General features: G+C 58.8%; 2 protein-coding genes across 5 annotated transcripts in view; one reads left to right on the top strand and one right to left on the bottom strand.

Annotated features, from left to right (window-relative positions):
• The window catches only part of ZCCHC17 (zinc finger CCHC-type containing 17), a 37,346-nt gene extending 33,754 nt beyond the window's left edge, over window positions 1–3,592 (bottom strand). The window contains exon 1 of the mRNA XM_080566563.1: window positions 3,579–3,592. The gene's annotated coding sequence lies outside the window, so the exon portion shown is untranslated. The remainder of the gene's footprint in view (window positions 1–3,578) is intronic.
• Window positions 3,593–3,671: 79 nt separating this feature from the next.
• Window positions 3,672–23,792, top strand: part of NKAIN1 (sodium/potassium transporting ATPase interacting 1) — a 30,263-nt gene continuing 10,142 nt past the window's right edge. Inside the window, exons 1-2 of one of the 4 annotated variants that reach the window (XM_080566566.1) lie at window positions 3,672–3,860; window positions 4,000–4,248. In XM_080566566.1, coding sequence (XP_080422692.1) covers window positions 4,195–4,248 — 54 coding nt within the window. In that variant the 5' untranslated portion in view covers window positions 3,672–3,860; window positions 4,000–4,194. The other 3 variants (XM_080566567.1, XM_080566568.1, XM_080566570.1) reach the window with 3 other exon arrangements.

The following is a 23,792-nucleotide window of genomic DNA, read 5'->3' as shown; positions in this document are numbered from 1 at the left end:
GATAGATGGGTCCTCTTGGAAGATTTGTTTGCCAATAAGCACGCCAAAACGATCATTTCGGCTTGTTCCGAGAGACCGCTCGGCGCCGTAAATTCCTGCCCAAGTTGCTAAAAGACGCCCACGGGCACCGCTCGGCTTTGGCTCAGCAGCCGGGTCCTCGGAGCTGCCACAGCCCCTCTCCTGGGGACGATCCCAAACCCTGGGCACAGATTTGGTGCTTTTTCCCCCTAAATATTTGCTGGTCTGCTCAAAGGCGAGTGCTGTTGGCTCTCTTCCTGAGGGCTATTTTTTGGCTCTGCTTGGAAGTATTGAACAACTCTTGAGCCGGACACAAGTGCCTCAAGTCCTGGTCCTGCAGCTCCCCGCAGCGTTTCCTGCAGCCACCGAGCAGCCCTGGCTGCAGCACCGGCTGGGAAAGGAAAGCGAAAGCTGCCACTGTTGTGGTTTCTTCCTGTTCCAGATTTTTTGGGGGAAAAAGAAAACCAACAAGTCCTCTGCTGGTTTTCTCGAACTAAGAATAGAAATTTTTAGTAAAAATACCAGTTAAAAGTCTAACATTTTTGTGCGCTCTGTTTAGGTCCCTAGCAGATACATCTCTCTCTAGCAGAAGGGCTGCGGAGGATACAGGTGGTTTTTTACTGAAAACATCCCACTTTGGTTGAAGGCGAAGATTTCATGATTTCATGTGGGATTTCAACCCACCTGGCTCCTCATAGCCTGGGGAGGGAGAACTTGGCCAGGCTGGATTCTGCCCCACAGCTGGCTCCTGCAGCAACGGGGCTGCACCGAAGGAGACAACGACCCCGCGGATGTCTTGGGGTCCTGGGGACCCTCGAAATGACTGTGCTGGCAGGGCAGAGCTGCTCATGTTTTCTTCCCTGTGCTGGCATTATAAGCTGTCCTTTAGGCAGTTTTGGGATGTATAATAAATGGAGAATATAAAGAAAAGAGAAACGGCACCTGGGGTAGTGGTTCTGCTGCTGCTGGTTTCCATTTCCACACCTCGCAGTCATGTTCCCATTTGCATCCCGCAGCTGAGCACCCCATGAGGTCTGCAGGGAGCCCCCGTGCTGGATCCCCAGTACTGCACCACATCCCCCGAAGGGCTGTGACACCCGCGGGGCCATGCCGTGCCTGGGCTCCTCGAGCGGCAAGGTTCAGGATGTGGCTCTGGCATTGCCACCACCTCCCAGCATGAGAAGGTGCCGGGGAAGCCGAGCCCCGCCACAGCTCAGGCTCCACGCAGAGATGCCCCCAGCCCTGCTGGGAGCTGCTGCTCCCCCCACGTGGGGCTGGGACCCTCCCAGCCAGCTTTGAGGGCCAGAAGGGCAGGGAGAAAAGCAGCAGCACGAGCTGCAGGCTGGAGCCACGGGCGGCATCTGCTGCATCGGTGCAAGCCCAGCTCCAGCAGGCGGAGGGGTGCTAAAGCACCCTGGTGTCCTCCAGGTGTAAACAGGAGCCCGAATCCAGCACCCAGCCCTGCCAAAGTTTACCCAAGGTCCTCCTGATACCTCTTTCTTCCTTCCTTGCAACCCAAAGAATGCATTTCCAGGCCCCTCTGCAAACCCAGCAGCCGGTTCAGGGCTGGCTGGGCACCTACTGCCGCAGAGCCAAGAGCCTGCAGGCCCGGGGTGCGTTAGCATGGGGCTGCTGCGCCCCTAATGAGCGGGCAGCCGAGCGCAGGCTGTCATCTCCCGCGTGCCCCATTTCCATTTGAAAAAGCCAGCGATATTGAAAAAGAATGGCTTTCCACGAACAATGTGTCTTGTGTACATCAAAGCACTTATCTTCACAGCTTCCTCCCATCTCCATGAATGAATAATGTGACCCTGATTTAATTTCCTCCTAATATTTCCTCCATAATTTGCGTGTCATCTGTTTTTTTTTTCTTTCCATGAAAAAAAAAAAAAAAAAGAAGAAGCGAAGGGCCGCAGGTCCAGAGGCAGGGTGGCAGGTTGTGAGCAGAGCAAGTGACAAAATGTTCAGCCCTTTCCCACCTGCTCACAAATTAAGTTATCTCCTTGCCTTCTAGGGAAGCAGCTTGACATGGTATATTGACCTTTTTAATCTAAAATTGATTCTTCGCAAAACTCCACCTGGTCGAGAGCCAGGCAGGATCTCAGCACCATTGTGTTGGTTTTATCGCTTTCATTATTTTACATCAGTGCGTTTTGCCTTTCTCTGTTATTTACTTGAGCCTTTGCACCCTTGCACTGACGGGGAGGGCTGAGCTGAGCACATTGGGCTGGTAATTGCCAGTGAGATGCTATGAGGTGGTTGGGGCCTCATCCTTTTTGATCCACGGGGTGAAACAGGTCCCTCTGCCCAGGTTCCTCCTTTGCTTAAATCCAGGAGGAGCAGTTCCTGTTTTTCAAACACCCATCAGCTCAGACTGCTTTCAGCCATCCCTCCCGGGCCTCTGTTTAAGGGCATTGCTTTGTGAGCCCACCAAGTTTTTGTAGTATGTATTTTGCATTCACAGAAGCCAAGTGTTTTCTACAAACCCTACCCTTTGGCCACACAAGTACCTCACAGAACACTCCTGGGAGCACGTGCCAGCACGCTGCACCGGGACAGAGAGAAATTCCCACCACGGAGGATGACAGAAAAGCTCCAGGAGTGGAAGCTACTGCAGGCTGGTCCCAGCAGTGCACAGGGATGGGTGGTCTGGCTGGGCCCTTCCAAACTTTGAGTGGGTTGGGTTAGACCATGGCCAGACCTACACACACACAAATACACCTGCAAGGCTGTGGCCCATTGGATCCAGCACAGAGCTGCTCTGGTGCCTTTGTGCTCGCTCAGGAATGGTTTAGTATATGCTTTGCTATAAAAATCGGGGCTGAGGTTTAAGAAAGCGTGGAACTGAAAAGCAGTGAAGTGTTCCTAGGTCCTTCTGCTGGGTGGCATTTCTGGGGGAGGTTTCTCACGCACTGGAAAAGCACCATCCCAGTTTTTCCTCGGCAGATTTGCAGTCTCCGCTCCCCCAGAAGGTGTGCTGTGGAGAAAGAACAAAGGCAAGCAGGGTGGATGGCTGTTAGGGGCCATACCCTGCCAGCTCTCTCTGCACCCACCTTCTTGCCCAAATCTTCCAGATTTGAGCCCTGTGGGAGCAGAGGCACAAAGCCAGATGGCTGGTGTCTGTTCAGGCAGAGGTCGCTCCCAGCCCTGGGAAGCCATGTGCGACTAGGGCTCTGCTGGGGGTTTCACAGGGGCTTTGCTCCCAGTGCTGAGCATCTGTCAACCCCGCAAGCCCAGGTGCTGCCCCGACACGGCCACCGCAGGGTGCCCCCAGAGGAGGTGGCTGTGGGGTCCTTGTGCTCTGTGTCCAGGCACCACCCACCTGCGGACCACAAGGGACACAGGCTGGGGCAGAGTGGGGGGGGAGATCAGCGATTCTCCAGCCCTTTACATTTACAAACCAGGATCTAACCCTGCAGGTATCCCCCCTTGGCCTTCCTCCGGAGGAAAAAAAAACAAAATCCGCAATTAAAAAGCAAAACTGCTGCCCGCTACCGAAAGCCCGGCGCGAACGGGAGCCGCGCCCGCCGCCGGCTGCGGGGAGGCGGCCGCGCTCCCGCCGCCCCCGGCCGCCCGGAAGCCGCGAAGGGCTCGGCGCGGGCGCGGCGTGCCCGGCCGCACCGCCCCCCGCCCGGCCGCGCCGCCCGCCGGGCCCCGCTGGGAGCGCGGGTGGCCTTGTTCCGGCGGCCGCGTCCAGCCCTGCCCGCCGCGCCCCCCCCGACCCCACCCGCCGCCTCCTCCCCGCCCGCCCCCGGGGCGCGGAGCGCGGCTGTGCGGGAGAGACAATAGAGGGGCCGGGCGGGCTCCGCGCAAAACTGCGCGCCCCGGGGATGGATGGCGAGGTGTGCGCGGCCCCGGGGCCCCTGCGCCGGGGGATGGGGTTGTAGCGGGGAAGGGGGGAGCGGGGCTCCGGGGAGGAAGGCGGGGAAGGGGGGCGATGCCCCTTTCTGAGCCCAGCCCGCCTCTGTGCTAACCTGGCAGGGTGCGGGAGGCGGCAGGGCTGCTGTGAAGAAAGTACCGGGACTGGCCGGAGGCTGGAGAGCGGGACATGTTGCTGGTGCCCCCCTGATGGTCCGCGGGTGGCGGTTCTGCTGGCGAAGGGGAGGCTGGTGAGAAGCTGGAGGAAGGCGACGCGCAGCCACGGTGGGGGAAATCCGAGGCTCCGGCTGGGAAACCATGGGGAGATGCAATGGGAGATGTACGCTGGTTGGATTCTGCTGCCTGCAGCTGGTAAGCCGAGGGGCCGTGCGCTCATCAGCATGCCGGGTTGTGCTTTGTGCGAAATGCTTGCTGTCACCGCTACCCGCTCCGTCTCGGCGGTGACCTTGCTGTGAAGCTTGGGGATGCTTCAATGCAACCCAAAAAAAAAAAAGGCAAAGAGAAAAGAAATGTGACCCTCCTCCCCTGCTTCAATCCAGTGCTTGCTGGAGTTGCAGAAGAGGAGACGGATTTGAAACAGTTCCCAGTGCTGTCAGTGCCTGGGGATGTGTCTTGAGCAGGTGTGAGCTTTGTTTCCAGCTGCAGTCTCTTCTCTCCGAGTTAGCTGCTGAGGGTGGCTTCCCATCCTGCACTCAGCAGCTCCAGGGATGGTTCTTGGGGTGCGGGTCCCTTGCCTGAGATGTGGCAACAGCAAAACTTGGAGGCACAGCCGGCACTTTGCAAACTCCTGCTTTTGAGTGGGACCGGTCTGCTCGCGGGCTGGGGACACTCGCACGTTGGGGGAAGAGAGGACGGACAGGGTTCGTTTTAATGGGATTGTGGATATTTGCAATAATTGTGTGTCGTGCTTTCCACCGCCCGCGAATCCATCTTCATCAGGCTGGTGACAGAGGGCCAGCCGAAGGGAGCATGTGGGGCGTTCGGGGGGCTTCTGATAAAACCAGCAGCCACGGAGGTTGCAATTAATTATCCAGGCGCTTTTCCAGGTAGGTGGTTTGTTGAACCCGGTAGCCAAGTGGCACCCGTGGAATTACATTGCCACCATTCAGCGACTGTCGGGGGCTCGTCGTGGCAAGGGAAACAGGGAGGGAATTGCCAAAACGTCGCCTGGCCAGGCTGTGATGTCCCCATGGACTGGGGGGTGACCGGGCGGCGGAGCGCTGTGGATAGAGGCGGTGATGTGTGTGATGGAAACGGGCTCGGTGTCTGCTCTTGCGGAGAGCTTTGGAGATGATGGTGGCATCCTGCTGACAGGCAGTTTCTTCCCGGCGTCGCTCCCATTCATTTTTTATCTTTCGGAAGGCCACGGCCGCGGAGTTGTTCTGACCTTGCAAAAGGTGGCGAGCGGCTTTTCCTGGGGCTAAGGGATGTTTCAAAGCAAATTGGTGCTGGGGAAGCAGAACATCATGCTGCGGGAATCGCCTTCCGTGCCCTGAAACTTCCCCGCTGCTGCGGTTTAGTCAGTGAAGTCTTGCTTTGCGCCTCGCTCCTGTTCCCGCTTATTCAGGATAAAAATGATGGGTGTTTCCTTGTGTGCGGGAGTTTCCTGGCTTTCGGTCACTTTTTCCTTCACTGCTCAACTCAACAAGAGGCTTGTTGGCATTTATTCTGCAGGGAAACACTCCAGCTCTGTAAAGAGAGGAGATTTTGATGCGTTTATTTTCGGAAATGAAACAGATCAGTGTGAGCTCCTAGGCTGGGAGAGCAGCTCCTGCACGCAACCGGGGAAACTTTGTGATGCAGCCTGAGGCCGGGCTTTCCACCCCATCCTCGTCTTGTGTGTCCTAGTGCTGCTGCGGCAAGGATGGGCTCCAAAATTGTCCCTTTTTGGTGGGTCTTCCACCCCTGGGTACTCCCAACTCTCCCAGGCTGCACGATGCTCTCCAGGAGGGAGCGTGGGCAGAAATGCCTTCCTGCTGTGGGACGAAGCCACCCTGCCACGTCCCAGCACCAGTGCAGGATGTGTGCCACTGCTTGGGGCTCTGGGCAGGCTGTGGACCATGCGCGTGCTCCAGCTGGAGCTCCCTGAGGCGGTGGTGGCCACCACAGCACCCTGCCAGCCTCGTCGCTGGCTCCGGGCTACCAGAAGGCAGCAGCTTGAGCCCTGCTGGGCGCGGGGAGATGCCCCTGAGCACCCAGTGCCGGTGGGGTGGCAGCAAGGTGGGGCCACTTTTGTGGGGGGTTGGGGCTTGCAGCGGTGGCACAAGTCCTGGTCTCTCGGGGAGTAGAGGAGCCCGGAGGCCGCACACGGCAGAGGATGCTCCTCCAGGCGGGCTGCCCTGCGTGGTGGCACCCGAACCGGGCCAGGGGCTGGTTTGCTGCCCGCAAACTTCTGCCCAGCCCCGTGGCCATGAGCTGCGGCACCCCAGGCAGTGGTTCCCCGCCCCTGATATCATCCAGATATCGCAAATGCTCCTTCACCGCTGCCTCGAAGCACGCGGTGAGCCAGGGCTGCAAGTGCCGGGTGTTTCCACTCCTGGGAGAGAAGAAATGCCAGCCAGAGTTTGCCTCTATTTGCGATTTTCCAAGGAAAAGGCTAAGAAACCAGTGAGTCATTTGCCAGACATGCAACGACTCAGCCTCAAGAGGGGCTGGCTGGAGATATTTATGATTATGAGATGAAATGAAATCAAAACTCTCTTTTTACGCCAACTATCCAGGAACAAGAGGCCACTTAATGCTGCCAGCATCACGTCGGCTCGCAACACAGAAGTGGCTCTGCTGGGCTGGGGGCTGGGGGTTCGGCGGCTTCGCGGCTGCTGATTAAACCAGCCGTTCCCTGGGACGCCCGATGTTGTCGAGGGAATTTATGTTTTCTTTATGCGAGCAGTAAAGCTGCTGAGCTGGCCAGATGAAAAACAAACCTGCCGTGCCCTTCGCCGCCGCCAGCACGCGGGAGCTGCGAGCTGCTCCTCTCGTTGATTCTGAAGCCTAATGGTGGCGGCTGGAGGTGGCAGCCCCGCTGCCTCGCCTTCCTCCTGGGGCCGGTTGGCTGTGGGGTGCATAGGCAGGGGGACGCCTCGTTGTTCGCCCCACTCCCACCACCCCTCGGCATCTCTCCGAAGTGTTTTGTTCTGTTCTTTGTTCCTCTCCTTTTCCTTTAATTGGCTGGGAAAGCAAAGCTCAGTTGGTGCCTCCTGCCTGGCTGAGCCTGCCGGAGCTTGCCCAGACGGTGCTGTGCCGCGCCGTGCCATGGTGTGCCATGCCATGCAGTGCCATGCCGTGCCGTGCCATGCCAAGCAGTGCCATACTGTGCCATGCCGTGCTGTGCCATGCCAGCACTGGCCTCCTTCCTCCTGCAGCCTCCCAGGGTCAGAGGTGCAGGCAGAGTGGGGCCGCGTGTCTGTCCCATCCCACCTGTCCATCCCACCGAGGGGTTTTCTTACGTGCGAGCCTCCAGGGTGCGACCTACAGTGACCGAGCCTGCACAAGGAGCTGGGAGAGAAGCTAACGAGTGACCCCAGGGCGTCGGCTTAACGAAGGATGGGTGAGGGCAGCGCATGGTCCCATCCGCTGCGGTCCCTGGCTCTGCCTTGTGCCATCCCTTTGGGACACCGCAGCCAACCCTCAGTGGGGTCGTCCCCCCTTGCCCCCACTGCACCGCGCACCTCGCGGGCGCACACACACTGCTGGCACCGGCTCCGTCGCTGGCGAGAGCCTCTGATGGCCGCGGGCATCTTTTGTCCTTGCGTGGTTGCCGTCGTGCCCGAGCCCATGCTTGGGGCCAGCGCGAGAGCGGCGGGACCGGAGCTGCCCCCACCACCAGGGATGGGGGGAACGGAGCCCGGGCTGAACTCTGGATGTGGGTTTTCAATTACACAATTAAATGCACAATTAGGTATAATTACCAGTGCTCAGAAGCCGCGACTGTTCATAATAGGCATGTAATCTACTGCAGTCACTGTTTATACTGCTCAGCTCTGCTCCCTAATGATTATGGAAAGCTTTCACATTTGCATGGTTGCCATGGAAATTGGGTTCGGGGCTGACAGCGGCATCACGGATGGAGGACCCCACAGCTCCCCGCGCCCCTTCGCCACGGGCCGGGCATGGTGGGTGCGTGCCCAGGGGATGCTGCGAGGGCCGGGGATGCTGCGGGGCAACGGGAGCTGGTGGGGAGGGCTGGGGATGTTCCAGGGTGGGCAGCGCCGAGGGGATCCGGCGATGACATGCGCATGTGTCAGAGGTCTGCGTGTGCCCGGGCAGGTGCAGAAACCCCAACCCACCTTGTCACCAACCTGTGCGGCCACCCCGGGAGCCGCGGTAGGGAGCATGGGCGCGGGTGGCCACGGAGAAGCATCCCAGCATGGCGAGACGTCCGCGTGCATGAGCATCCTCTGTTGTGCACACGTGTGCCTGCATTATTCATACAAAGAGCTGTGCTTGACAGTCTGCTATAAAGGTTTATTGGCGTGCGTTTGGGAAGGAATGGTGTTACAGCTCTCAATTAAAACCGCTATTAAAGCGCAGTATGTCTAAATTTGCAGGGCTAGCTAATGTGCACCCAAGAGTATTAAAGGGACCGCTGGAAGATCTCTCTAAATCATTAATGCTGATCCGCAACAAAGCTGGGAGCGATGGGAACCGTTCAGAGGGCTGGAAAAATGTCTTGGAGGGCTGGGGTGGAGAAAAAATGACTGGGGTGAGCCAGAAAGCCGTGGGCAGCCTGGCTTGATGTGAAGACCTGCAAAAGCACAGGAAGGAGAGGCTGATGCATGATGCGATCAGCAAAGCCGAAAAGACGGTGGCGTAATTGATGTCTCGGAAAATGAGCCTTGTCCAACAAAACTTGGTCTTGTTTCTCAATGAGCTCACGAGTTTGGCTGATAAAAGTAACGGCGTTGACATAATAGTACTTAGATGCCGATAAGCGATTTGATTTAGCCCCGCGTGGCTTTCCGTTAGAAAAAATTAGCACGGTAAAAAATCAATGCAGCCGGGATCAGAGGATGGAAGCTGGGGAAGCGTTAGAGCACGCTGGGGCTTGACTTCGAGGGGCTGCGTGCTGGGCTGGGGAACCGTCAGCACCCGTTTCGGTGCCGTGGGAGAAGGCATAAAAGCACTGCTGGAGGAGACAGCGGCTCTGCCCTGCTCCATTTGGCTGCTCTGGACTTGGCGCCGTGCACCCGTCGTGGTGGCTTTGGCCGGGCCGACCCGCGGTGACAGGCGGAAGCGGTGACACGCGCCCGGGGCTTTCGCTGGCTGCGGAGTGAAGCGGGAGCCCGAGGCTCCCGGATCAATAAACATCTTGGCCGCGCTCCTGGCTGCTTTGTTTATTTGCGAGCTCTGAACTCTGCCTCTGGGTGAGCTCTGGGCCGGGAGATAATCACCGTGTGGGGAAGTAACACCTCAGTCCGGGCCTACTTGGTGCAATTTGGGCTAGAAATCCTATTTTCCAGCAGACACTGGTGTGCCAGAGAGGGGCCTCGCCCTGCCCAGGTGAGACATTTCGGGAGGGTGAAGCTTCCTGGTGGGGGGGCCGGCTGGTGTAGGGGCGGTGAGGGGGCAGGGGGGACGATGTCCCTATGGGAAAGAGGGAGATGCTCCCCCCCAGCCCGTGCCCCTCTGGCACTGCTGCACCCCAACGTTTTCCCCCTGGGAGGGGGACACGGGCTCCTCTGCCTGGATTTCTTGGACAAGCAGACGGTTGCTGCACGGGGGGAACTGGGGGGGCTCGTTAATTGAGAAGGGTTTGGGGATCAGACGCTTCAAAACTCATCGCCCTGAAATTCAGGTACTCCGTAACCATGGGATGGGAAAGCTGCTGGTAAAAAACAGCCTGTGGGGTCTTAGTGGGAAATTAGGGGACAGCCACCACTGAACCCACATCCTATCCGTGGGTCGTTCCATGGCTTGGGTCCCTGTTTAGGACCCAGAGCCAGTGCTGAGCCCATGGCGCTGACATCCTGCTTCACCAAGTGCTGACACAGCAGTGAGCATCCTCCCAGCCTCGTGCCGATGGTCCACGGTGGGAAATAGGGCTGGAAAAGGGCTCTGTGATCCCGCAGGCACCGCACGCCTTCCCTGGGAGCAGGATCCTGCCAGCATCGCCTCCCTCCAGCGAGCAGGGCTGGGCACCCATGGGTGCTGCAGCCATCGCTGGGTACCGATGCCACAGGGAGATCCATATGGAAAGGGAAGGAAAAACACCAGAAACAGGCAGCGGAGAGGAAAGAGGCACAAAACCGTGACGTTCCCATCAGCGCCGGCCGCATGTCTGATAGCTCCTCCAGCGCCGGCCGGCAGATGCAGGTTATTGCGTATTGATCGCTGCGGCGCCCGGCCAGGCAGCGCTGCAGGCACGGCCTCACCCAGCAGTGTGGGGTGCGTCCCTGCCCCCTGGGGTGGCCAGGAACATCCTGGGGTGTCCCCATCCCAGCACAGAGCTGGGGGTGGTTTTTGGCTGGAGGGGATGCACCAGGGGTTTAACGTCTCCTGAGGAGAGGTTGAGTTGTGTGGGGACAAAACGTCCCACCCCGGCAGGATGCTCCGAGGTAGGACGGTGCGGGATGGGACCGCTGGCATCTTGTCTCCCTGTCCTGCGAGTGACTATTCATTTCAATTTTCAAAATATGTATGTAACAGCCTGGAAAAAATGGAAAGGAAAAGTTGGCACAGAGCAGCCCGATCATATTTAAACAGGACATTAAACCCCAAGTGTTTTATTAATAAGATTAATAACCACCCGGACGTGGTTGGCTGGGAAATTTCGCACATTTTTCGCTTTTCGGTCTGTGGCAGAAGGAGATTTGGGGGAGAAAACGCCAATTGCCCGTCAGCCTGCACCCGGGCAGAGGCCACGGTGCGGGACGCAGCCCTCCCTGCGGAGATACCCAAAGCCCCCCAGCTCTAGGTGATTGTGGGTGCCCTTGGGATCCCACACCTGCATGTTTTGCCTTATTATTCAGGATTATTGTATTTCCCCAGCGGGTGCATGGTGCCCTGGGCACGGGGACCCTCTCTGGGGTGAGGTTTCCCCATGCTCCACCAGGGACCCGATGCCGGGAGCCCCAAGGGATGCGGGGCTGCGTCGGGGTGCCCAGCACAGGGGCAGCACGTCCCGGTGGTGCCGAGGGGATTTTAGCAAACAGGAGCTTCAGGAGAGGGCTGAAGGAGGGTGGATTTTGAGGGGTGAATGCCAGAGGTGCTCTGATGCCCCAAGGAACCAGAGGGGTATTTGGGGGGTGTCGGGCTGGGACCCCACACAAGGGCATCCCTGTGCAGAGATGCTCCGGGCAGTTTTTGTCACCGTTTCTCCTGCCACCGGGCTGTGTCCCAGCACCCTCCTCATCCTCGCTGCCCACCCCGCGTCTCCTCTGAGCAGGGGACGCAGCCGCTGTGCCTGGCCCCGTCACTGCCACGCACAGGGGACACAACCCGAGGCAGGGCAAGGCCCAAGGTCGGAGTGCTGACCTCCTGTTTGGCTCTCAGGCTAATTGCCTTGATTAGGGCTAATTAGTGCTCTGGGCCAGTCTGGTCTCTTCGATCAATAGTGCATCCCTTCCCCGCTGCACGTGCGCAGGGCAGAGCCAGGAGCGTGGTTTGGGGACACCGAAAGGAGCCGGTGCCTCGGTTTGGACTCCTGATGGGGACTGGAACACAAAAAGCTTTGGGGGAAGGGATTTGGGAAGTGACGGGGCTGGGGCATGGACCCCGTCCCCTTTTGTGGCTGGGGGCTGCAGGGAGCTGTGGACATGTCACCCTGGGGCTGGGGCACTGCCTGATACCTTGTGCCCTGGGCATACTTCTGTGGTCCTGTGGGGACACCAGGGTCCTTCCCTTTTCCCTTTTCCCTTTTCCCTTTTCCCTTTTCCCTTTTCCCTTTTCCCTTTTCCCTTTTCCCTTTTCCCTTTTCCCTTTTCCCTTTTCCCTTTTCCCTTTTCCCTTTTCCCTTTTGCTTTTTCACTTCTTTTTTTTTTCCATTTTCCCTTTTCCCTTTTCCCTTTTTTTCTTTTATTTTCCTTCTTCCTTTTCTCCCCATTTAGGCCCAACACCTGGCCCCAGCCCCTTCCCCACAGCCCAAGGGGGCTCACCAGTATCCGATCTGTGCCTCCAGACCCCCCTCTGCTCCTGTCCCCTCCTGTCCCCCCCAAAACCACCACACCCAGCCCCTCGCTGGGCAGTTACCAAACCCCCAGCAGCTGACCTCACTCCCCCAGCGATGCCGTCCATCCCGGCCCATTTTCATCCATCCTGGCCCATTTTTGTCCATCCTGACCCATTTTCGCAACATCTGGCTCAATTTTCCCCCCAGAGCAGTGGGGGGCAGCCGGAGCGCTGCGGGGGGCACATCCCCAGGGCAGCTGCAGGGACGGGGCTGGCAGCGAGCCCCCGCACCGTGTGGGGACCGAGGGCACCCCGGGAGCAGCGGGGTTGGTTTGGGATCAGCACCGGGGCTTTTTACCCGCCTGGGAATTCGCAGCACGTCCCTGACTCGGTGACTCCAAACACGGATTTAATTTGGCAGCAGGAGGCTGTTATTGTTACGGCCCGCTCAATAAATACCAATTGATTATTAAAGGCCTTTTTTTTTTCTTTTTTTTTCTTTTTTTTTCCCCTGAAGCTCACCACTGGCGAGGTCCCCTCCGGCCCTGGGGGAGCGCGTCCCCACCCCCTCCTGTCCCCTCATCCTCACCCCTGGGGCCATCGGCTCTCCTCGGGCTGTGTCTCTTGCACCCGCCCTCGCTGGCTCCCGGCCCCAATTATTTTTAATTCGAGCACCCGAACAAAGGGCTGCGCGGAGGCTGCGAGCTCGGGGCACCCTGGGGAGGCGGCACTCGCCAGACAAAGCAAAGCAAGCCCTAACGATGGGCATCACCCGCATCCCCTCCCCGCCATGAATTATCCATGGGCCGCATCCTCCCTGCAATTAGCACCGCTGTCCTTAATGGGGCCGGGGACCCCAAGGAGGAGGAGGTGGGGCTGGGTGCTGCTGGGTGCTCCTGGGTGCTGTGCTGAGCGAGGACCGCCCCGTTTCCCATCTGTGGGGACCCCAGTGGGGACCCCAGTCTTTTTGTCAGGCCTTCTGTGCTGTCCTGCTGGGTTTTCCCCTGAAATTGTACGTGGAAATCCTCTTCCCCCATGGGGAAGCACCAAAAAGGCGATGGCTTAGGGCAGAGGCACGCTTTGGGTGCAGAAGCTGGGGCAGCACGCACGTCCCAGCTGGCAAATCCATCCCAGGTGGCTTTGGGGGGAAGAAACTGTTTTTTTTGGGGAAAAAAAACCCCATCCCCCTATGACCTCTCGAAGTGGGACTCAGCCCAGTGTGGAGGACAGTCCCGTGTCCCCATCGGACACGGGTGGCTGATGTCCTGCTGTAGGGTTTGGGGTGCTCGGGGCGGGTTGGAGCCTTTCAGCCCCAATGCTCACAGCATCTCGGTGCCAGCCTAATGCGGTGGGCATGAAAAGAGGAATAACCGATTAATAAAAGCAATTTTTATGGATGTTTAAGAAGTCTCTAATGAGCTCCCATCCACTGCAGCTGCTAATCGCTGCGTTTAATAATGTGCTGGTGGTCACGGCGCGCTCTGCTAAGGCGCCTTATTAAATCCTCGCCGTGATGAATGGGAAAGGTGGCAGCATGCTTAACAGCAATTGTTATTTTGCTAACGTGCAGCAATTGTTGGAAATATGAAGGGCTCCAGTTCTATTAGGGCTGCACATCCATACATGCGTGCCCATTTGTTTTCAGCTTTTGTGCCTCTCCAGCACCAATATTCCTGCCGGCGCGGGAAGATGGGTTTTGGGCTGTTGGGTTTTCAATAAATGGGATTGCTATTAAATTCCTAAATAGTAACGGCGGCGCTAATGATGTCCTGCACAGCCCGTCGCTCCTTAAAGCTCCCCAAAAGAGCCTTGTGGCTGCTCGGGGGAGCCCCCAGGAGCCGAGCTCTGGCTCTGGTCCTCGTGCTGCCGCCGTCCGCGGCCGCTTCCCACCGCGTGCTGCTTTTGCATTCCGCCCCTGGGAAGATTTATGGAGCCACCAGCGCCGCGTCTCCCTGCCGGGCCCATCCGTCTCCCTGGCTGACAATAACTCGCCTTTAATATGTGCATATGAAACCCGTAACCGCTGTCACTCCCCGTCCTAAGTGGCTCGAATTAGAGGCTTGAAAAACGAGGGCGAGCGGCCGAGGCGGTGGCTGGGCACCCAGCAGGTGGGAGGAGAGGGAGGGCAGCTCCTAAAGGTGCTGGGATGGGCGCTTAAGGACGGGGCTGGTGGATGGAGGGGCTGGGGGGAGCAACTGGGTGCCCTCCGCGATGGGACAGGGAGGATGGATGGGGTTTTGGGGAGGGTTTCTAGGTCAGGGTGAGCCCTCCGCCCAGAGCACCCATGGGTGCCACCTCCACGCACCACTCCAGCCCCTCATCCCCAATGCGGGAAAGGGCCCCAGGGGCATCCTTCCTGGCAGGCAGCTCTGCCCTGCCATTAAAACCAATATTTGGGAGCCACGCGTGGTTTCGCCTCCCCGGCGGCCGCCTCCGGCTGCTCCTTTGGCGGCGGCGATGCTCCGGGGGATTATTTTTGCTCCCCGGTTCATTAGCGCGGTTGTTACCAGGCAGATTCCTCGCCCGATTTTCTTTGCAGCCTGCAGGTCGTGGGAGGAGGGACCGCCGGTTTCCATAGCAATACGGTTGGCTTTAATCAGTATTTCTTTCCTGGGAGAATTGATTACGAAAGGTGTCACTAAATAAGTCAGTAAATTGGATTTTTTTTTTCCCTTTCTCTTTTCGCCCCTCTCCCCTCTATCAGATTATATTAGCAGCGTCTTTGAGTCGCTGTTCGAGATCCGGGGGAAATTACCTCTTGCTTCTTGCAGATGTTGGACTAAAGAACTTAACCAGAAGAATTAGCATCGAAATTGCCTGCGGCTTAATCCTTGTCCAAACGGTGCCTTTTATTGGGAGCCAGGAGCCAGCAGCAAATCTCGCCCTCGCCTCGGGCTTGGCTCTCGAGCTGCGTCACCCTGAGCCCTCCCGTCCCAGCCGGGGCAGGAGCTGGGGGGTTGCAAGTTTTTGGAGGCTGGTCTCTCACCCCCAGAATTTGATATTTAGGGATTTGGGTTCCCTGCACCTCTCCTGTCCTCCCACCTCGTTTGCTGTCCCCACGCATCCCCCAGATTTAGGCTGTGGGAGCCCCCCGACGCCACCAGCGCCTCTGGCCAGAGCCACCCTCGCTGTCACCTCCCCGTGGGTGTCCCCTATATTGTGTTAATGCAAGAAGGCAACTTTCTATATTCAATAACATAATTTAGCATCGGGCTTCTGCAAACAATCTGCCAGGCTCCCCCGTGCCCTTCAGGTGCAGGGCACGTCCCTCAGGCTGCCTTGGGACAGCAGCCGTGCTCTGGTGGAGGTGCCCACGTCCCCGCTGTCACCGCTGGGGACACGGAGGAGCGGGGCTGGGACAGGGACATGGCTCCGCTCGGCATCCCCAGACCCGTGGGGAAAGCCCCCTCCTCCACGCACTCCCCCATTTACTAGGGATTTTTTCGGGGGGTTTTGCTACATTTTAATTAATTCTCAGCCTCCGAGTGTCCATGCTGCTAATGTGCTTTCTGCTGTGAGTCTTCGGCTTAATCATCAGCCGTGGCTCATTGTGTCTAATTGAGGTGCTTGATTAATCACAGTTTTATTTGTCTTAAAGCGTGTTTGTTTGGAGCTGGCATTTGCAGGAAGGCGTTTGCCAACGTTTCCGTGCCCTGGCCCAGCAGCCGCCCTCAGCTGGGTGCCGGTGCCTTGGTCTGGTGTCACCGCCACGTGTCCTGCTGCGGGGACAGCGACCTGGGGACATCTCCCTCGTGGCTTCTACAGGGCCGGGGGAGCCGAGGTGCCGCCGAGGCTGAGCTGGGGACTGGGGAACTGTGTTGGACTGGGCCTGGGGGGTTGTTTGCCGTGGGATGGGATGGGATGGGATGGATCAGATAGGATTGGGATGGTATGGATACATAGACGAGACAGTATCAGATGGGATGGGATGGGATGCGGTATGATGGGATGGGATGGGATGCGGTATGATGCGATGCGATGGGTGGCCACGGCCATTGCCCAGGTCTTTTCTTCCCTTGGTTTCTCCCTTTGGCCTAACTTAGGCTACAAGTAGTAATTCAGAAAGGTTCAGCCCGAGTCTCTCCCCAGGCCACCCAGCCGTCCCCACTGGTGCTTCTGTGGGTTTGCAGCCAGGAGCTGCTCTCAGTCCGGTGTCTGCCTTCCTCCAGGGTTTGGGCTTCTGGTCTTCTACCACCCCGTGCCTCAGTTTCCCCATTAGCCTGGCAGTGAGGGTGAGAGGAACCAGCCCCTCTTGGCGGTGCTGGTGGCCCTGGCTGCTCAGCTCCACCAAAGCCTCCGTCCCATCCCATCGCTCGCTGTTCCCATCAGCTGGGTATTAAGGAAAGGAGCTCTTCCATTGCCACGGCTCAAGAAAGGGGCCAGCGAGTGGAGCAAAGTGACACATCCAGGGCATGTAGGGACTTGGGGACATCCCTGAGGAGAAGATGGTAGCAATGTCATTTGTCACTGTGCTCCTTAGCAAAGCCCAGCCATCCTCTGCAGATGCTCCTGGGTGCGATGCTGAGCAGAGCAGGACTTAACCCATTTCCCAGGTGGGTAAACTGAGGCACAGCAGCAGCTCCAGGGCAGGTCTGGCCCATTGCCTGTGTCCCTGCTCCGTCCCCTGTGCCCATCCCTCCCCAGGACCCTGATGCCAACCCAAGGCATGGGGCCACCCTCCCTGTCGTCTTCGGTGGGGGGACCCTGGGGACCATTTTGAGGCCATTTGTGGGGACAATTAAAGCAGCCCATGAAATGCTTTGTCGGATGGAGCCTGTCTGCAGGAGGGTGTCGACCGGGAGGCAACTTCTGGTGGGGAAGCGTGGGAATGAATCACTTTGACTTCCTTGTCTTTCTGACAGCGGCGGTAAAAAAAAAAAAAACGCCCAAGTCTCATCGCAGCCTTATCGCTCCGGCTCAGCATTTATATAACTGTAAAAATAATAGATGCAATATTGTATCTCCAGCCTGTGCGCAGTATAAATAGTATTTGAATGTGCTCCGAGCCTCCGTATGAGCTGGCTGCCACCATCGGCTGCACGGAGGTTTCCAGAAGAGCTCAAGCAGCTCCTCGTGGGTGGGATGGGGCTGCCCGGGAAGAGCCCCGCTGCGCGGTGGGACCCCGCCGCCCCGCTTTTGGGTTGCGGAGAGGATGCTCAGCCGGCCTGTCCCCTGCTGGAGCGCCTGGGGCTCCTCGCTGCGCTGGGCAGGGTGACAGCAGGGACCGCTGCGGGGACGCGGGGCGACGCACGCCGAGCGCGGAGGCAGCAGGAGCCTGGTGGGTCTGGGGGCGCGCAGGGCTGCTGGGGTGCTGCTGTCTCGGAGGTCTGGGGGCTCTGGGGGGGTCTCCTGCCCCGTGGGTCCCACCTCAGCTCACCCCGAGGAACCGAGCCCGTTGCCTGTGGTGTCACAGCCCGGGCAGGGATTTGGGGTCCCTGATGTGAGCTGCTTGAGACGCTCGTCCCCCCATCAGGCACCTCCGTGCTCTGCCTCAGTTTCCCTTCCCTAAACTGGAGCCAACCCCCCCAAAATGGGAGGGTGCTGGCCGTAAGCTGCCTTGTGCAGCACTTGGTGACTTTTGGACTACTTTTGTGGGGCACCCGTGGGCTGGCACCATCAGCTGCCACGGGGCTGCATCCCCCAGGGAGAGCCGCGGGCTGTTGGAGCTGGGGCAGCTTTGGGAAGGGGTCGGGGGGTGCCGGGGCCCGGGGGGTGCCCTGGGACGGTGCTGATGCTGGCGGTGGGTGCACCCATGGGTGCCGGGGTCGCATCCTGCCCACGTGCCGGGCTCCTGGGGCGCAGCGTCTAGACAGCCGGGGCTGCTGCTGCATTCCCATGGCAACGCGGCCGGATGCGTCGGCCGGCAAAATTAAATAAATAACGGGGAGGAAAAAATGGCAGGAGACAGCCAGGGCCGCCCGGGGCTCAGCAGGTGATGGGGAGCCCCAGGGGGGATCCCAAAGCTCTGCCTGTCCCCCCACAATCTCATCACATTGATCAGGGCATCCATGAGGATGCGAATCCAGCAGTGCTGGGATTTGGGGGCAGAGAGGTCCCAGCAGGGGCTTTGCTGGGCTAACAAAGCTTGCAGAGCCTGGAAAAAAAACTCAAGCCCCCTCTCTTCAACCTCGGCGCACAACCATCAGCAAAAGACCCAATTTGTACCTTTTTCACCCGCTTCGTGCTCGCGCCGTGGCCGTGACCGTGATGCAGTGGGGCTGCAGCTGGGCCCTGGGGCCGCATCCTGCCCGCAGGGCAGCCCATCACCGCCCGCTGCGTGGGGGCACGGCGCTGGCTCCTTTAATTTATTTTCATCTGCGCCGCCGCCTGCGATTTCGCGAAGGATTTTGCAAGTTGGAAGTAGGTCAAGAACTTGTTTCCAAGTCATTAAATGAAGTCCCTGGGTTCGCAGCGGTATTTGCACCTCGTTAATAGTCAATTCGCTCGCTTGCCATTAATTTAAATCGCAGCCAATTTCCCTAAGTGGAGATGTGCGGCTCCTGGGTGCGGGTGCGGTGCCGGGGGTGCCCCAGCGCAGGGTGCCCCGCTGCTGGGCAGGATCCGACCCAGGCTCCATCCCTCGGTCAGTCCCACTCACTCCGTTCAGCCCAGCACCGCTCAGCACCCTCCCGGGGACACCCAGTGCCACCACCTTCCTGGGGGCTCCAGCAAACCTCCCTTCCCGCAGGACACCCCGCTGCCAGGTCGGATCCTGCCCAACATATCTAACCACGGGGTTTCCCACCGGCCCCCAGGATTTCTTGCAAAACCTCCCAGAAACGGGGCAGTTCTGGCAGCGAGCAGCCGCGGCCGGCGCGGGCCCAGCAGGGAGCTGCGCTCGCAGCATCTTTGGCCGCAGCAGAAGGGAATCTGCGATGGAAAAAAAAAATCTATTCAAATGCAGCTAAATGAAAGTAAATCCCTGGTGAGCCCCCGGCATATGGTGTTCAGAAGGAAATAGCCCGGCTGAAGGATAATGGCCCGTCGGGGGGCAATGAATCCGCGCTCGGCTCCTGCCACGCCGCGGGGACGGGACGGGTGGATTTAAGCCTGCCGCATTGTGCGCGGGGCTTTCAGCAGGGATTTGTGCCCCGGCGCCCAGATGCTGCTGCTGACATCGAGCTCGGTGCCGCTGAGCGTGGCAGGAGGCCCGGGGGCCGCATCCTGCTCCGCCGCCTGCTCTGGCCTCGCTGCAGCCCCCGAAAGCTGCGCTGCTCGTTGTCGCCTTGCCACGAATCGTATTGGGATCGTTGATCCGTGGTGCTGAGCTGGGGTTAAAAATCCCCCCTGCAGCATCTCACATTTGGGGTTTCATCTCTTCATCCTCTACCCTATTTCCCCCCATGGGCTCAGGGCTGTGTGGGTCTCCAGGACCCCCTGGGAAGTTGATCTGGGACGTGGGCAGCACCCAGACCTGAGCCCTCCTGGAGGGCCCCCCTGGGCTTTCCCCAGGGGTCCAACACCAGTGCACGGAGCCCAGCACCTGGAAGGGGTTCAGCATCCCTTGGTGGTCCCAGGACTGGTGCTGGAGCCCCCATCACCTGGCTGGTGACACCACTGCCGCATTGGAGGGGACAAATGCCAGCAGCAGGCACCAGTGATGTCCCTTCCCAATCTCCTGCCATGCCTGGCTGGCACAGGATGCCATACTGGGATGCTGAACTGGGATGCTGTAATGGGTTTCATACTAGGATGCTGTACTGGGATGTTGTTGATGTACTGGGATGCTGTACTGGGATGCCATACTATGATTCTGTACTGGGATGCCATCCTGGGATGCTGTACTGGGTTCCATACTGGGATGCCATACTGGGATGTCATACTGGGAGGCTGCACTGGGATGTCCGGCTGCTTCCCAGTCTGCTCAGCCCCAAAGCAGTTGTCTGAAGGCAGGGGCCGTGGCTGTTCATCCTGTCCCACACTGAAGGACCGCACTGGCTGCCTTTCTCCGCTGCTTTTCCCCGCGCTGCCTGCTCTCCCTCGCTCAGCTTCTGGCGAGAGATTTGTGGCACAAGAAGGGAACCGCGGACACCGAGGCGCTGGGGACATTTGGGGACCAGGGAGCAGGGCAGGTGTCGCTCCCGCTCCAAGCACCGTGCACAAGTGTACGTTGTCCTGCTCCAGGTCTGGGGATTTTGAGCCTCCAGAAGCACCGTGCAGCTCTGCTGCAAGGGGCCAAGGCGGAATTCGGGCAGCCGGTGGTACAGACTGGGGAAAAGGGGAAAAAAAAAAGGGGATTTCCTCCTGCCCAGCCACCAAAATCACCATTTTTCTGCTGCTGCTTCCCTGGGGAAGTCGCCAGGCTCTGCTGCTGACATTTAGAGCTGGGAGGAAACCTGCCCGTCGCACTTCAGAGGCTTTCAACAAAGCCATGCTGGCAGGTGAAGGGAGTGCTTTCCTCCTGATATTTCCCAGAGGGGGGCAAGAAAAGACACAAAGAGTTTTCGTTCAGGAAGAAGATGATGTTTCTCCCCCAGAAAGCATTCCGCTTATGAAAAACATCTGAAACTGTTATTCCGCAGCAAAACTGCCCATGTAAGAAAGAGTGAGCAGGATGAGCCCAGGGCAGGGAAGGGCGTGTGGGGGGACCTGGCTGGGGCTGTCCCCGCGGTGCAGACCCCGAGGAGCCACCACGGGAAGATGGGCTGGGAACCCCTCGGGGACCTGTCCCCTGTGTCACCGTGGTCCCACATCCCTCAGTGCCCTTGGGCTTCGGGCGACAGGGGGGTGTCGGGGGTCCCGTGGTGGCAGCCAGCACGCCGCGCTGCTTTTGTTTGCTCTTTTATTTAAAAGCCCATAAATACACAACCTGGGAAAATCGCTCCTATTTTCTCCCCAAGCACTGGGAGGAGGCACCGGGCTTGAAGCACGCAACAGCCAGGAGCAGCGTGGGGAGGGGACGGGGGGGTCCCCAAGCACTGCAGGGACAAGTGGCAACAGCAGGGCACAGCAAGCGAGGACATTTCCCCTGCCACCTCCTCTCCGTGGGGCTGGAGCATCCCGGGGAGATGCTGCGGGACGGGGATGTGTCCAGGCTGCGGTAGCCAAAATCATCGCACGCAGTGCACTCAGCATCCACACGTGGCCCCGCAGCTTTGCGGGGGGACAAGGAAGAGGCAGCGGCTGCAGTGCTTTTTGGGGTGTCTGGCCTCATCCTTCTCGCTGGTCCCATGGGGGTGCTCAGGAGCAAGCAGGAGGGAGGGACCGGAGGGACTGTCCCCCCCCCCCAGCTCCCCTGTGGCTATGGGGAGGTGGAGGGGAGCCTCCCCCAGCCCCAGCGTAGTTTTTTTTTCCAGCACGGGAGCTCGCTCCCGTCTCTCTCCACCGGTTAATTATTGAGGCTTTGGGGGCCGCGATAATATATTTATGCATCTGTGTCAGCAAACGTGTCAGCCCCATTGCAGCTGAGGCGAGAGGATGGAGCGGGGCGGGGGGGGTCTGCAGCCACGGAGCATCCCCGGGGGAGGGCGAGGGGAAATAACGCAGGCGCCGCGGGGTCCTCGCAACACGCGTGCCCTGGGGTCGCTGTGTCCACCCACGGCCACGTCCTCTGGCCACTGCCTCTCTCGGTGGTAATTAAGTGGTTTTGGACAGGGCTCTAAGAGCCATTAGCTGTGACAGTTGGGACGTGAGGGTCGGCTGCCGCGTCCCGCTGGCTCCAGCCCCTGTAAAACCCCAGGCAGAGTCTGTGCAGGGGGGTTGGGGCCGTGGTGGCTTCTGGTGACACCAGGAGAAGGGACGGCCCCAGACTCTGTTGTGACCATGCAGACATGCTGCTGCAAAGAGGTATAGCACGGGTGGGTGATGCTCTTCCCCATTTCCCCCTGGTCCTTGTGCCACGGGGCAGAAAAGAGCCCCATGTCTCCTGCCATGGCCCCACAAATGCCACCAAAGTCCTGCAGCCCCCCCGGCCACTGTCACCACGGCCGTTATTATTTTATCTTGTACCCACAGGGGTGGAAGCAATAAGAGAACAAAAATTGCAGCTGCCGGGCAGGAAGGTTTCTGGTTTGGGAGGTCTCGGATGCGGGAGGGATTTGGGGATTTGCAGCTGTGAAACCTGCAGCCCGCTGTGAAATCTGGCGCGGGTGCGCACAGATTGTTTGGTGAATTGGGTCTGCGCAGCTCTGCCCGTGCAGCCGGAGCAGAGCTCATCTCTCCGTGCTTGTCTCACGATTTACTTAGTGCAGGCTGCGAGCAAAGGGCTGGGAAAACTCATCCAGGTATCGCCACGGGGCACGGCGGAGCGATGGTGCCACGACCGTGGGCGATCTGGGGACGGCAGCAATGGGAAGCTCCTTCCCACTTGAATTTGGCGTCAGCACCACTAAAAAATCGCATTTTGCTCCGGCTCCTTGGGCTCTGGGTCTGGCCAAGCCCTGTCCCTGCTGTCCCCGGGGCACCTCCCCATGCTCTGATAGAGCCCAGCCACTTCGGCTCCTTGATTACAATTAAATCTTTGCGGGGACCGTGTTTCAATTAACAGGACTCTGGCGTGCGCCTGTGCCCAGCTAATTGGTATGATTTGCTGCAAAGGGAACTTTTGGGCCGATCGATGAACTAGAGAGTGTTTAATTAAGAGGGAGCCCTAAAACTCCTTGCATTGATCAGCTGCAGGATTATCTTAATTAGCAGCGGGCTGGTGTGGGGCTGCCCAGTCCCGTGCCCCCAGGAGCATCACCTGCAATGTTGGTACAATAACGGGCGAGGGGGGGAGCAGGGTGCTAACGAGGGTGGGTGGTTAACGGGGTGTTATTAGCATGGAAATCGGTACCTGGGACTAAAGGAGGACGGCACAGGGAAGCTGCACTGAGCTCCGCAAGTGGCTGAGTTTGGGGGGTTGGAGGCTGCTCAGGTTCTTTGGAGGCTTCTTGCAGAGCACACCAAGGGCTGGCAGAGCTGCTCCCTGCCTTTAAGGCGATGCAGAGCCCTGCGGATGGGATTGCTGGCTGCCCTTGCCTTGCTTGGGGCCACATTTCATGAGTTATTGTCCAAAACTGTGTAACCACATCCTCCTCTCTGCCTGGGGATGTGGCACTGGGTGCCTTGGAGCCTTCTCCTAAAGGGTTGGGGAGAGGATGCTCTGGGTGCTGGAGCAGCCCGTTAAGCGCTCGCTGCAACGTCTCCACGTTTGCTCTTTGTCTCCTGATTTTCCTTCGCTTTAAGCAAGATTCAACGAGGCTGAAAGATGCAGGATTTGCTCTTAGTGCTGAGGGAATAAACTCAAGTAATGGTGCACGCAGAGCAGCGTTTACCTGCCGGGGCAGCTCTGGCATCATTTGTCGGTGCAATTAGCATCCCTCGCTCAGCCACGGGAGGGCCGCGGTGTCTGCTGCTAATTTTGCCTCTCTGTGTAATGAAGAAGGATCGGGCTGTGCGGCTCGACTGGGCTCTTCTCAGCTCATCCTTGTTCTTCCAGCCTGTTCCAGCTCGATGAGCTGGGGTTAGGGAGCTGCGTGGCACCAGGGACGTCCCCTGGCTCCATGGGATGCTCCTGGGGGCTCTTCCCAGCCCCATCCCTTGGGTGGGAGGCTTGCCGCTACCCAAAACCTTGCAGCTTTGGGTCTCGCTCCTGCTAAGCAGCTCCGTCAACAGCCACCAGATCGATGGATGGCTATAAACCCCGAGCACCACGCTCCTTGTATCATTTATTATTTACACCCCTCGATTTAAAAGATTTACAGCCCAGTTGTGAGTATTTCCAAAGGCTGTTTCCTTGGAGAGTTTAAATAGCGCGGGAGTGAATTAAGCCTCAGTGCAAACAGCCCGGCCCCAGGGGCTGCGGGGGC

This window comes from Anser brachyrhynchus (assembly GCF_964034855.1).
Source record: "Anser brachyrhynchus genome assembly, chromosome: 24".
NCBI lineage: Eukaryota > Metazoa > Chordata > Aves > Anseriformes > Anatidae > Anser > Anser brachyrhynchus.
The sequence above is the reverse complement of the archived record's forward strand: the minus strand, read 5'-3'. Positions and strand labels throughout refer to the sequence as shown.